Raw genomic sequence first — 14655 nt, forward strand, 5'->3', positions numbered from 1 at the left:
GAGCTAGCACACAAGCATTTCACTGCACCTTTTCTACCTGCTGTAAAATGCTATTTTATTTTATTTGAGATATAACGCTGACATATGGAGAGAGGAGACGAGAAAAAAACTAGCCCGTTTTAAAATGATGTGTTTTAGAACAGCTGACTAAAGATGCGCATTCAGATTTTAAAAAACCCTGAGACAGTTACCACTTGTTGTAGCAAACAAGTATCATGAAAATACAGTACATGCACCAGAAATAGGGCACACTTTGTAACTTGTCAGAGATATAACAGCAAGCTAGGCTAGCTAGAGCAAAATAGTTGGCTAGCTGTCTGCTTGGCTAGCTACCTACCTGCCTGGCTAACACAGAATGTCAACATACTGTTTTCTGATTGGCTAAACGGACCAGTCTCGTCTCAAGTCTTTAGCTAAGTTTTGACAGGTTGAATTCTGTAAACTCCAGCAGCCAAAATTAGACATTCTAAAACTAGACCATTCAGATCAAGCAAACTTTTTTCTAAAACTGCATAAAAACGTCTTGTCTCGGCTGTTATATCTGTACAGGCTTTAACTGTTATAAAGAGAAAAAACGGAAGATTTGTGAATAAGTGGCTCCAAAACCATCATCTAGCCTGGGGGTATGCATTCTTTCCCTCCTATGGCACATATGGGTGCACGTTTTTGTTCCACCCAAGTATAAAACCTGTTCCACCCATTAATTAGTATTTAATCAAGACTCTGATTAGTATAATTGGGTTACTGCTTGGCTGGAACAAAGCCCTGATGGGTTGCATGCTCAGGCAAGAGAGAGACACTGCAGTCAAGACAGCGTTCACAATGGAGGCCGCAGCAGCACCGGCAGCGGCCATCTGGCAAAATAAAAGGAAACCAAGCCAGTCATATGAGAAATGGGAGGGATGAGTGATGCTAACGACAACAGTAATGGTCAGGAGTGGTTTGGTATGGGGCTTTCACAATGTTTTATGACTAGTGTAACGGTACATGTGGCTTGGTACACCTCATATCCTGATTTTCTTTCTATATGGTATGGAACTCCACATAATTGCCTTCATCTGGCATAAGTTACAGTTGGAGAGAGCGAGAGAGAAAAGAAACAGAGAGAGAAATTGAAAGACACCCAACTGAGTAAATCAAAGGATTCTGGAAGGATTACATCATATTTTGGTTACAATTGTCAGTCGGGGAGAGAATGGACATCATTAAGTGTCATTTCTTCCAACAACAAAAAGTGGAAATTGCCTTTTCAAGACGACTGAAACTGCCCACATTGGCATTATTGGCATTATGAGCCCAGAAACAGTTTATTTATTTCTGTCAACTAAACATATCGGTTATACTCATGAATTGATGGTGAAAACATGAGGGAAAAAAAGCTTTGAAGTGAAAATGAGAAAGGAAACAAGTTACGGATTTTTTTTTTTTTTTTTACAATGATTGAGGGATCCATGAAATTCTGTGAATTTCTCCAAAATGTACTTACAAGATGTAACGTTATCAAATATGAATCAAACACTCAATCAATCTACTACAGTAGACCACCCTTTTGTGCTAGCACTACGAAAAGTCCAACATTTTATGGATTTAAAGGGGGTTTTGAATGGTAGGATAACAGAGGGAGGACTACTTTTATCAAGTCACTGCCATAAAATGCCTTTCGTTTAAAGGGGTGTTTGATTGAACACTTTGTTTTGACTAAGGGTACCATGTACCTTCTATGATGAATGTCTTGGACTTTGAGGTGTGAAATGGGTCTCCTGGTGACAAAAACAAAGAGAGTGAAGACGCTGACCAGTCTGTGAATGAATGACATCTGGAAGTATACATAAGGGCCTGCAGGGTGGGAGCCACAGCCCAATATAGCGAGCCCCATCATGCACTGACTGAGCTCAAGTTCAAAGTTCACAATGCTTTACTGACCATTTCAATCAGTGACAGGAATAGAAATGTGTCATCCATTGCCCATGCCCTTGTTCGGTAGGTTTGGGTTTAGACAATCATATATTACTCCAGTTGGTATGCAAAGAGGATGTTTGAGCTGTCAACTGTGTCCTATCTCTACATCTAGGATTCGAAAAACTTATGTACCCAATAAAAGTAAATGTAACCTTAAGGTCCAAACCATAGAGCCATTTATCTGTCTGTAGATAATATGTACGAATGAGACTCTAGCCTGACCGAACATTATTACTGCACCGCTGCACCACTGGATGCAAGGTGGTCTGTTTATGACATGAATATGTCACGGTGCAACAGATACGCAACTGAACATACCACAGATGAATGTAAACAAACAGCATTCAAAGAAGAGTGCTGCCTACCTTCCATAGGTGTGTTGGGGTCTGGTCTGTTTGCGAAAACGACGTCCACATACTCTAGCTGCAGTCGGTCTAGCGATGCCCTTAGTCCTGCATTATATAGGGCAAAGACCATCAAGATAACGGTAATACTTTACATTAAAGCCAGAATCCTGTTTGTTTTTAATGCTCTCATTTATGCACTGTATATACAGGATGTACTGAATGTAGTGAATGACTGGATTGGATCCAAATGTCATATTGATATCCTGCAAGTATATAGGCTACCACACTGTACATGTAATAATAACTCTGTATAAAAGTGGCTTAAAATGGCTTACCTTCGATGATATGTTTTCTGGACAACCCTCTTTCTGTTTCTGCTCTGATAAGCAAACAACAAATGCCCTTGTCAGGATATAAAATCATGACGTTTAACAACTCCGTGCTACAATTCACAGTTTCACATGTCATACTGTAACTGATACAGTACAGATGTTCACTGTATTCAATCCATATTGGTGGGTTGAATGTGAGACATAGAGATAGATAGAGGGCACACTTGACACACAGCATGTTTTAGCAGGTGCCCTCTATCCATCTCTATGATGCAAGACAGAAACGTACTAAAGTTGAAATTGGTGCCTCCTGTCAGTGCTAGGCAAGACCATTAAAGCAGCAATTCTTAATTAAAACATTGACTAAGTGTTCTCCCTGCAACTGTTTCAGTAAAACCTGAGGGATGGGCTGGAGAAATCTAACCACTTTCAAATCAACAGACCACGCTATGGATGCAAGGACTGACTATCCATGTTATCAAAATTATAGTTTTATCCATGTTTTTAGGCTATACAGTGGTTGTTTACATTTACTTACATTTTTAATTTTTTTTTACAAACATTCAAGTGAAACAAGCTTATATTTTGAGTTCTGATGGGGTACGACAGTTGAACCAAGCTCTTGTCAAGCCCTGATCTGTTTCACCTGACCATGTGCTTGTCTCCACCCCCTCGTCCATCTTCCCCACTTATCCTCTGGGTATTTATACCTGTGTTTTCTGTCTGTACGTGCCAGTTTGTCTTGTTTGTCAAGCTTAGCAGCCTTTGTCCTGTCAGCTACTGTCTTTTCCCAGCCTCTCTTTTTCTCATGTTTGACCCTTGCCTGTCCTGACCCTGTACCCACCCGCCTGACCACTCTGCCTGTCCCTGAGCCTGCCTGCCATCTTGTACCTTTGCTCCTACGCTGGATTATCGACCCCTGCCTGCCTTGACCTGTCGTTTGCCTGCCTTTGTTGTTACAATAAACATTGTTACTTCACACAGTCTGCATTTGGGTCTTACCTTGATACCTGATAGTACAAACTGGCCATGACTGACCCAGTAGACTTGGTCCAGCTCTGCAACGCCATCTCCTCCGAAGGAGCCACCATTGGTATGCACGAGGAGTTGCTTTGTGGTCTGATGGAAGGATTCCAGGCCGTGGCCGAACGACACGACCTAGTCTTGGACGCATTGCGGGAGAAATTCCGTGGGTTGCCTATTAGGCAGCCTACCACAACAGTAACCCCCCAGCCCCTCTAACTCGGCTGGTAGCAGCGCCGTCACCCCGGTTTCCCGGGAACCCCGCTAACCTCCCCCGGAGCGCTACGATAGAGATTCCAGAACCTGCCGGGCCTTTCTCTCCCAGTGCTCCCTCGTTTGAGCTACAGCCTTCTTCGTTCCCCTCAGACCACTCGAATGTAGCGTACATTATTACGCTGATGTCCGGGAGGGCACTTCCCTGGGCCACGGCGGTGTTGGAGAAACAATCCGCCATCTGCCTCAGTCTGGAGGTATTTGTGGCAGAGGTGAGAAACGTTTGAGGCTCCGTTGTCCGGGAGAGAGGCTGCCCGGAAGTTCTCCAGCTTCGGCAGGACACCCTCAGTGTTGCAGACTATGCGATGGAGTTCCGCATGCTAGCAGCGGAGAGTACCTGGAACCACTGTTCGACAAGTTCCCATATTATCGGAGGAGATAAAGGATGAGCTGGAAGCCCGAGAACTACCAACAGATCTCGACTCACTCATCGCTTTAATCATCCGGATTGATGGTCGGCTACAGGAACGTAGAGGTCCGATTGCGGAAGAGGTCCGATTGCAGTCCCAATCACTCACACAGGGATCCCACCTTGCAGCTGATGAACTCTGGAAGTCCCCGTTGTCTACGTCCCCGAGAGGATCCGAGCCTACCCGAGTCCCTCCAAGAGCCTCCGGAGACTGCCGATTCACCTCTTCCCGAGCTGATGCAGCTCGGCAGGTCTAGGCTGTCTCCAGCCGAAAGCGTACGCAGACTTGTGACCTAGAGTTGTCTGTATTGCGGTACTGCCGGTCATTTTGTGTCTACCTGTCCCTTCAAGAGACCTAGCTCATCTGTTGGAGTGAGTACACTAGTGGGTCTTAAAGATAATTGTTCTTCTCTCCTTACTCGCCCCCCTCTCCATGCCACCCTGTTGTGGGGCGACCAGTCCAAGTCTCTCCAGGTACTCATCAACTCAGGGGCCGATGTGAGTCTCATGGACGTTGCCCTGGTGTCCGACCTGGGTATCCCCACTCAACCCCTCTCCATTCCCATGGGTGTTAGGGCGCTGGACGGGCGCTCTATAGGCCAGGTCACCCACCAAACCACTCCATCAGCCTACGAGTGTCGGGGAACCACAGCGAGACGATACAATTTCTGCTAGTTCCCATGGTATTGGGATTCTCTTAGCTCCAGGTAACACAATCTCTCCATTGACTGGGCTACTGGTGCCACCGTGGGCTGGAGCCCGTCCTGCCACACTCATTGCCTGAAGTCAGCTCTGCCTGCCCCGGGACGTCTTCCCGTCTTCCTCCGTGAGGGGTTTAGTAACGCCCGGGCCACTTCGCTTCCACAGCACCAACCGGTATCCAAGAAGTTCAAGCCTGAGGCGCTGGCACGTCGCTATAGTGCCGCGGCTACACCCCCGGAAGCCGAGACCTTTCCCCCCGCTCCAAGATCATTAGCCCCTCTGTTGTTCATCCTCTGTTGCCCCGTACCCTCTGTATTTGTCCTACCTTTTCTGTGTCTAGAGCCAAAACCATGTCTGACTCCCCCTTGTTTTCTGTTTCTAGGCCCATCCCTCTCCCCGTGTCATCGTTGGCCAGCCAGCGTACACGGTGAGACGCCTCCTGAGGGTTTGACCACGGGGGCAGTGGTTTCCAGTACCTGGTTGACTGGGAGGGTTATGGCCCGGAGGAGAGGTGCTTGGTTCCCGCAAAAGACATCCTGGACCCTTCCATTATCGCCGACTTTCCCCGCCGGCACCACAGTCAACCAAGTATCCGCCCAGGTGGAACACCATGTGGCATCCCTAGAGGGAGGGGTGTACTGTCACGCCCTGATCTGTTTCACCTATCCTTGTACTTGTCTCCACCCCCTCCAGGTGTCGCCCATCTTCCCCACTTATCCTCTGGGAATTTATACCTGTGTTTTCTGTCTGTCTGTGCCAGTTCATCTTGTTTGTCCTGTCAACTATTGTCTTTTCTCAGCCTCTCTTTTTCTTGTCCCCCTGGCGTTTGACCCTTGCCTGTCCTGACCTTGTACCCACCCGCCTGACCACTCTGCCTGTCCCTGACCGTAAGCCTGCCCGCCGTCCTGTACCTTTGCTCCACCTCTGGATTACCGAACTCTGCCTGTCCCTGACCCTGAGCCTGCCTGTCATCCTGTACCTTTGCTCCTACTCTGGATTATCGAACCCTGTCAGCCTTGACCTGTCATTTGCCTGCCCCTGCTGTTACAATAAACATTGTTACTTCACATAGTCTACACTTGGGTCTTACCTTGATACCTGATACTCATGAGGCATTTATACGTTATATTCTTCAAGAATCAGTGGGTACATATCATTCATTTATTTATAAGCAGCTACTAATGAATGCCCTTTTAATTGATCCTCAGTGAAAGGGCATTCTCATAGGAGGGGATCGACCCCGTTTCCTCATAGGAAAACAATTAAGAGTCATACAGCCTCAATACTGCCTCTAACACACACACGCACACACATACACACACACACACACACACACACACACACATAAAGAAAAAGGTTTTTAAAAAGTGTAATACGTACTTTCCTCCCCAGAATATCTTGGTGGTGATGACCAAAGTAGAGCGCCTGTAAGGAGAGAGAAGTGTATGAGGGAAAGGTGCATGGTGAGCATTCTGACTTGAAAATGGGAGATCCAGTGCATTATGTGATAATTCTTCAGAATGATTTAATTATAATTCTTCTGCACTTAAGTCCCCTTGGCCCCAATGACGATTTGACAGAAAAACAATTCATTCTGAACCTATTTCATCTGGTGTGTTATTTTTTTTACTTGCAGTAATTAATTAATAGTAATTGTTGACTGATTATGTAACTGATTATGTAAACAAATAAAAAGCAACTAAGAAATAGCACTTTTTAGGAAAACCTTGATTCCTGCTGCTGCCTCTGATGATAATCAAACAGGAGAAGGGCTGTGGGCTTTAGCAGGGTACTTCTTCAGAAGTGGGGGAGAAGCATGTTTGTTTCCCCTCAGCGCTCCCATCCAATGCCATTGACTACCCGGCATATCCTGCAGGCTAGATTGCTAGCATTAAGTGCACTTCACCATTCATAAAATAACAAAAATACAGGAGTAACAAACAAGTCTGGCCACTAGCAATCTCCTCCATCTTCACTTAAAAAGAGCGAGTATAGCTGCTGAGACGGAACATTTTTGAAATTCGAGAGAGAGATTTGACAGGTGCAGCGAACTAGACAATGGTGTTCCTGTATGCTCAAGACAATGTGCTCAGTGGAATTTAAACCAATGTTTCAGTTAGTTGACCCCCCCATTTAAAAAAAAATTCACATAAGCATTCAGATGCTTTACTCAGTACTTTGTTGAAGCACCTTTAGCAGCGATTACAGCTTCGAGTCTTCTTGGATATGACGCTCCAAGCTTGGCACACCTGTATTTGGGGAGTTTCTCCCTTCTTCTCTGCAGATCCTCTCAAGCTCTGTCAGGTTTGTTGGGGAGCGTTGATGCACAGCTATTTTCAGGTCTCTCCAGAGATGTTCGATTGGGTTCAAGTCCGGGCTCTGGCTGGGGCACTCAAGGACATTCAGAGACTTGTCCCGATGCCACTCCTGCGTTGTCTTGGCTGTGTGCTTAGGGTCGTTGTCCTGTAGAAAGGTGAACTTTCGCCCCAGTCTGAGGTCCTGAGCTCTCTGGAGCAGGTTTTTATCAAGGCTCTCTCTGTAATTTGCTCCATTCATCTTTGCCTCGATCCTGACTAGTCTCCCAGTCCCTGCAGCTGAAAAACATCCCCACAGCATGATGCTGCCACCACCAGGTTTCCTCGAGAAGTGACGCTTGGCATTCAGGCCAAAGAGTTTAATCTTGGTTTCATCAGACCAGAGAATCTTGTTTCTCATGGTCTGAGAGTCTTTAGGTTCCTTTTGGCATACTCCAAGTGGGCTGTCATGTGCATGTTACTGAGGAGTGGCTTCAGTCTGGCCACTCTACCATAAAAGCCTGATTGGGGGAGTGCTGCAGAGATGGTTGTCCTTCTGGTAGGCTTTCCCATCTCCGCAGAGGAACTCTAGAGCCCTGTCAGACTGACCATAGGATTATTGGTCACCTCTCTGACCAAGGCCATTCTCCTCCGATTGCTCAGTTTGGCCGGGCGGCCAGCTCTAGGAAGACTTCTTCCAATGATGGAGGCCACTGTGTTCTTGGGGACCTTCAATGCCGCAGACATTTTTTGGTACCCTTCCCCAGATCTGTGCCTCGACACATTTCTGTCTCGGAGCTCTACAGACAATTCCTTTGTCTTCATGGCTTGGTTTTTGCTCTGACATGCACTGTCAACTGTGGAACCTTATAGAGACAGGTGTTTGCCTTTCCAAATCATGTCCAATTAATTGAAATTACCACAGGCGGACTCCAATCAAGTTGTAGAAACATCTCAAGGATGATCAATGGAAACAGGATGCACCTGAGCTCAATTTCAAGTCTCATAGCAAAGGGTCTGAATACTTATGTAAATAAGGTATCTGTTTTTCTTTTTATCTTTAATACATTTGCAAACATTTCTAAAAACCAATTTTCACTTTGTCAATATTATTGGGTGTAGATTGCTGAGGATTTTTATTTCTTTAATTCATTTTAGAATATATCTAATGTAACAAAATGTGGAAAAAAGTCAATGGGTCTGAATACTTTCAGAAGGCACTGTAAGTGCAGAGATGACATGTATTTTTTCCCCTGCCCGTTTTGAGATTGGACAATTATCATGCACCTTTCTAAATCAAAACGAATTTCACACATGTATTTTTTAATATATGTAAAAAATATATGTTAAATCAAGAATATATGTTAAATCAAGAATAGTCTGAGGGGTGACAATATTAGCTTATCACTTATGAATGATATATTATCACTTGTCAATTATGCCCAGCTTAAAGCAAGAAACAATGGCCTTTTTGTATGACTTTGTAATCATAGTCGCACACCTCATGTAGCCTAGCCCATAGGCCTATATGTTTTGATAAGGTTTATATCACAACTAAAGTGGACAAATAATGTCTTCAAATGAAGCACATTAATCTGATTTACAACGGGTGTAGAGCCTAACTGGCATACATACGCAGCGCGTGAGTTTGAGGTTTGGGGAAGATAATTTTAACCATAAAAATGCACCTTTATAAAAAAGCATTACATGCATAATTGCATTTGCGTCACTTTTGATAATGGTGTTTTCCGCTAATGGAACATTTGTGCTTATAGTCTACTACCATGTGCGTATTGCTGCGCTTATAAATGTGAAGAAATAGCCTAATAGTTTATTAACATTTAAAGTTAAACGTTCTGATCTGTTGCATCAGCCTCATGGTTGTGGTTGTATTTATTTGGGATCTATCGCATCCCACAACTGTACCAGACTATGTTTGGAATATTTATTTCTCGCACAGAAAATAATATCTCTACTTTTGTACTATGGGGGATAGTAGATTGACATGGGTGCTTTTGCTGTTTGTTAGGCCTCATCTTTTTGTTGCTGACGAAAAGTAAATGTGGACAGTTCTTCCAATATCTTCAATATGCACCTCGGAATTGGATAAGGACGCGTGCAGTTGCATCCCGGATGCGTCTGTCTTCACTTGTAGCTTTTGAGAAAGACCCGATCACATGAAGGAGAGCAGTGTGAGTGAGATGAGAGGTGCTTCGGAGCAGGCAGCACTCAGGGAGAATGGCTGCAAAAGGCATGTTTTTTTTAGGGTGCATTATGGCCACACAAAGTGGATGCCGCCGGGAAATTCAAGCCATTATCAAGTGCTTCTCAAATTGTGAATGAGAGACTGAAGATGCGTGTACAGCCTGCACAAAAAAACTAAGCAGAGCTCATGCCTTTCAAGCAACTTTTTTCAAAAGAATCATTAGAGTCGCATCATGCAGCCTTACAATGTATTAAAAATCAAAGCATAGAGCCCAACGTTTGTAGAACAACTAAAGTTACATTATTAACTATAAAGTAAGCATATAGGAATACCTATTTGTTTGTTAACCTCTCAACACAGAATTCATGTGCTCACTCCCTCCAATCGTTTGGAGAAAATATAATTTATATTTTATTCAGCTTTGTTCAATTGTATTGTTCATACTATAAATTAATATAAAATAATGCCATGGAATTCTAAGCTAATCTTGTGGCTAAATGAACTAGTGTAGCCCACAGCCATATGGCATAGCCAGATAAGGACCTAACATAAGGACAACTCAGAGTATGCTATTCTGTTCTTCTGAAATAGACTACATTTTCTTCATATCATGTTTCTTTAGACCTGTCTAAAATCAAATCAAATGTATTTATATAGCCCTTCGTACATCAGCTGATATCTCAAAGTGCTGTACAGAAACCCAGCCTAAAACCCCAAACAGCAGGCAATGCAGGTGTAGAAGCACGGTGGCTAGGAAAAACTCCCTAGAAAGGCCAAAACCTAGGAAGAAACCTAGAGAGGAACCAGGCTATGTGGGGTGGCCAGTCCTCTTCTGGCTGTGCCGGGTGGAGATTATAACAGAACATGGCCAAGATGTTCAAATGTTCATAAATGACCAGCATGGTCGAATAATAATAAAATAAATAATGGATTTATTGTGAAGGTGTAGGCTATATTACATGCCTTTATTAGACGTTTTAAAATGTAAATGTTCCAAAGATCTGCATCAGTGGCTTGTAGGCTACGTGTTTATGTTAATTAACCCAATCAAAGGATCAGAGAATGAATCTAGTTCTGAAAGCATAAGCTACAGCTAGCTAGCACTGCAGTGCATACAATGTGATGACTAGTTGACTCAAAGAGAGAGAGAAAGACAATTGTTGAACAGTTTTGAACAAATTAATTTCTTCAAAAATGAAGGAGAAGCAAGAAAGAGAAACAAACAAACAACTACCTCTTTCCCTACTGTATTTAATTTATTTATTTATTTTGCTCCTTTGCACCCCATTATTTGTATTTCTACTTTGCACATTCTTCCATTGCAAATCTACCATTCCAGTGTTTTACTTGCTATATTGTATTTACTTTGCCACCATGGCCTTTTTTTTGCCTTTTACCTCCCTTCCCACCTCATTTGCTCACATCGTATATAGACTTGTTTATACTGTATTATTGACTGTATGTTTGTTTCACTCCATGTGTAACTCTGTGTCGTTGTATCTGTCGAACTGCTTTGCTTTATCTTGGCCAGGTCGCAATTGTAAATGAGAACTTGTTCTCAACTTGCCTACCTGGTTAAATAAAGGTAAAATAAATAAAAAAGAGAGCTAGCTATATGTTGTTGTATTTTTTTCACTTTCACTTGCTTAGCTAGCGAATGCAGCTAGCTAGTTTAGCCTACCCAATACCTGACTCAAACAGAGAGGGATGCTATGTTACCTAGCTGGCTATGGCTCTCCAACACTGGAACTTATCCAAGTCAAGGTAAGCTTTTGGTTTTATTGATTTCTTGCCAACAGGGCCCGCCGGTGTAACTGCTAATCTGCTTGCTGACTGTCCTGCATGACTGTAGCTAACAGGTTTACTAATTCGTTAGTTCTAGAAGCTACAGTGGCTTGCAAAAGTATTCACCCCCTTTCCTATTTTGTTGCCTTACAACCTGTAATTAACATTTATTTTGGGGGGGGTTTGTATGATTTGATTTACACAACAAGCCTACCGCTTTGAAGATGCAAAATATTTTTTATTGTGAAACAAACAAGAAATAAGACAAAAAACTGAAAACTTGTGCATAACTTTTCACCTCCCCCAAAGTCAATACTTTGTAGAGACACCTTTTGCAGAAATTACAGCTGCAAGTCTCTTGGGGTATGTCTCTATAAGCTTGGCACATCTAGCCACTGGGATTTTTGCCAATTCTTCAAGGCAAAACTGATCCAGCTCCTTCAAGCTGGAATGATTCCGCTGGTGTACAGCAATCTTTAAGTCATTCCACAGATTCTCAATTGGATTGAGGTCTGGGCTTTGACGAAGCCATTCCAATACATTTAAATATTTCCCATTAAACCACTCAAGTGTTGCTTTAGCAGTATGCTTAGGGTCATTGTCCTGCTGGAAGGTAAACCTCCATCACACTCTCAAATCTCTGGAAGACTGAAACAGGTTTCCCTCAAAAATGTCCCTGTATTTAGCGCCATCCATCATTTCTTCAATTCTGACCAGTTTCCCAGTCCCTGCCAATGAAAAACATCCCCACAGCATGATGCTGCCACCACCATGCTTCACTGTGGGGATGGTGTTCTCGGGGTGATGAGAGGTGTTGGGTTTGCGCCAGACATAGCGTTTTCCTTGATTGCCAAAAAGCTCAAATTGAATCTCGTCTGACCAGAGTACCTTCTTCCATATGTTTGGGGAGTCTCCCACATTCTTTTTGGTGAACACCAAATGTGTTTGCTTATTTTTTTCTTTAAGCAATGGCTTTTTTCTGGCCACTCTTCCGTAAAGCCCAGCTCTGTGGAGTGTACGACTTAAAGTGGTCCTATGGACAGATACTCCAATCGCCCCTGTGGAGCTTTGCAGTTCCTTCAGGGTTATCTTTGGTCTCTTTGTTGCCTCTCTGATTAATGCCCTCCTTGCCTGGTCCGTGAGTTTTGGTGGACGGCCCTCTCTTGGCAGGTTTGTTGTGGTGCCATATTCTTTCCATTTTTTAACATCCGTGGGATGCTCAAAGTTTCGGATATTTTTTATAACCCAACCCTGATCTGTACTTCTCCACAACTTTGTCCCTGACCTGTTTGAGGAGATCCTTGGTCTTCATAGTGCCGCTTGCTTGGTGGTGCACCTTGCTTAGTGGTGTTGCAGATCCTGGGGCCTTTCAGAACCGGTGTATATATACTGACATTATGTGACAGATCATGTGACACTTAGATTGCACACAGGTGGACTTTATTTACCGAATTATGTGACTTCTGAAGGTAATTGTTTGCACCAGATCTTATTTAGGGGCTTCATAGAAAAAGTGGTGAATACATTTGCACGCACCACCTTTCTGTTTTTAATTTTTTGAAGAATTTTTCATTTCACTTCACTAATTTGGACTATTTTGTGTATATCCATTACATGGATTCCAAATAAAAATCTATTTAAATGACAGGTTGTAATGAAACAAAATAGGAAAAACGCCAAGGGGGTGAATACTTTTGCAAAGCACTGTATGTTGTCTAAGATGTTAGCTAATATGGTGACAACGATGTAGGCTGTGAGTAGCGTTTAGCAGTTATAATATGAATGATTGGCTTGGAAATGTTTTTTCACCTGGTCACAGACCAGCACTGAAGTCCACAAGCAAAGGGAAAAGGTAAGAGGAGGAGAACACGTAGATGCGAGAAGGAATTATACAATGCGTAAAGTGATCATGCTGTTCAGATGTGGCTGCTATGAAAGTGAATTGTGTTTGCGTGTGGTCAGGGATGTATTCATTCCGCCAATTCTATTGAAAAAGTTTCTTAAATGGAAGCAAACAGAACAAAACGGGGATAGATAAACATACATTAATTTATCCAATAGGAACTCTCATTTGCAACAGCTGGACTAATGATTAGAACCTAGATCAGCTAGATGCAGGCAAGAGTGTGCAAGGTGGTGTTGAATGTGTCACTGTCTGTCACCTTGATTACTCAAATTTTTCTCTTGACCTGTGCACCTACGTTGTAAACTTTCATTCATAAGCTAGGTTGTAGCAACCTCATGATGGGTACAGGACCTATTTTTGGATCATGTAGCAGCCTAAACCTATGGATGTTATATTGAGCTGGGTGAATGGAATATGAAAGACAGTCATCCAATATGCTGTAATAGAAATAAGGCCATGCTCATAAAACAAATATATATATATATATATATATATATATATATATTATAATTTCCAGCATAGATGGCATTAGCAATAATTTCACACGCACACACACACACACACACACACACACACACACACACACACACACACACTGGGGCATGTGTGAAAATGGCTCTGGACGACAACAGAAATCCCATTAAACTCTACGCACCTCCAACCTTTCTTCTTGATGATGTTTCCCAATACGACCTCTGCCCTGCAAGAGAAGAACAACACATTCTTACAACCATGGGAAGTTTAATGAATACCATTCTTTGGATGTTATTGACACATGGTGCATGAGGGAAGTACTGAGCACAATTTGTGAAATAGGAGAGCAGTGGAGACTTCTGGTCTATGAGGTCAAGGCTAATGAAGCAGGGGATTTACTGAAACGTGACAGCAGAGAATAATGCTCTGCCTATCGCTTTTTCAGACTTTTTTCAGTCTCTCGCTCTCTCTCTCTCGCGCTCTCTCTTTCTCTCTCCAAAAGGACATTCTCAGCATGTGAAAGGGAAGGATAGAGGGAGGATTGGGTCGAGGACGATGCATCTCTCTGGCTGTTGACAGATGTTACATCTTTGCCCCAAGGACCAATGTGTTCTCCATGAATGGCTCTTATCATTTCCCATCAAGCACATCTTCCTCTATGTGACAGCTCTTATCAAACACAGCTTTGTTAGTGTGTATTTGTGGTGTGTGTACTGTATGTGGTTTGTGAGTGTTATTAGCGGTGTGTGAGTGTTATAATTTCACACACACACACACGCACACACACACACACACACACACACACACACACACACACACACACACACACGTAATGCAGTTGAAGATGTTCTTATGCAGTTGGAGGGGATGGGAGTTCAACCACACTCTGAAGCTACAGTGACCTCAAAGTGGTTAGCCACTGAGGCCCAGTAAAACAGACGGAGA

At 43.3% G+C, this 14655-nt stretch overlaps 1 protein-coding gene across 3 annotated transcripts in view; it reads right to left on the reverse strand.

Moving 5' to 3' along the window:
• The window catches only part of LOC110532151 (voltage-gated potassium channel subunit beta-2), a 104817-nt gene that overhangs the window by 14717 nt on the left and 75445 nt on the right, over nucleotides 1–14655 (reverse strand). For 2 of the 3 annotated variants that reach the window (XM_036988065.1, XM_021615795.2), the window contains 4 exons: nucleotides 13892–13936; nucleotides 6426–6470; nucleotides 2642–2685; nucleotides 2325–2411 (listed from right to left, as the gene is read on the reverse strand). In XM_036988065.1, the coding sequence (XP_036843960.1) occupies nucleotides 2325–2411; nucleotides 2642–2685; nucleotides 6426–6470; nucleotides 13892–13936 (221 nt within the window). Of the gene's footprint in view, nucleotides 1–1715; nucleotides 1761–2324; nucleotides 2412–2641; nucleotides 2686–6425; nucleotides 6471–13891; nucleotides 13937–14655 lie in introns of all 3 variants that reach the window. The other variant, XM_036988063.1, reaches the window with a different exon arrangement.

This window comes from Oncorhynchus mykiss, chromosome 9 (genome assembly GCF_013265735.2).
Source record: "Oncorhynchus mykiss isolate Arlee chromosome 9, USDA_OmykA_1.1, whole genome shotgun sequence".
NCBI classification, from domain to species: domain Eukaryota; kingdom Metazoa; phylum Chordata; class Actinopteri; order Salmoniformes; family Salmonidae; genus Oncorhynchus; species Oncorhynchus mykiss.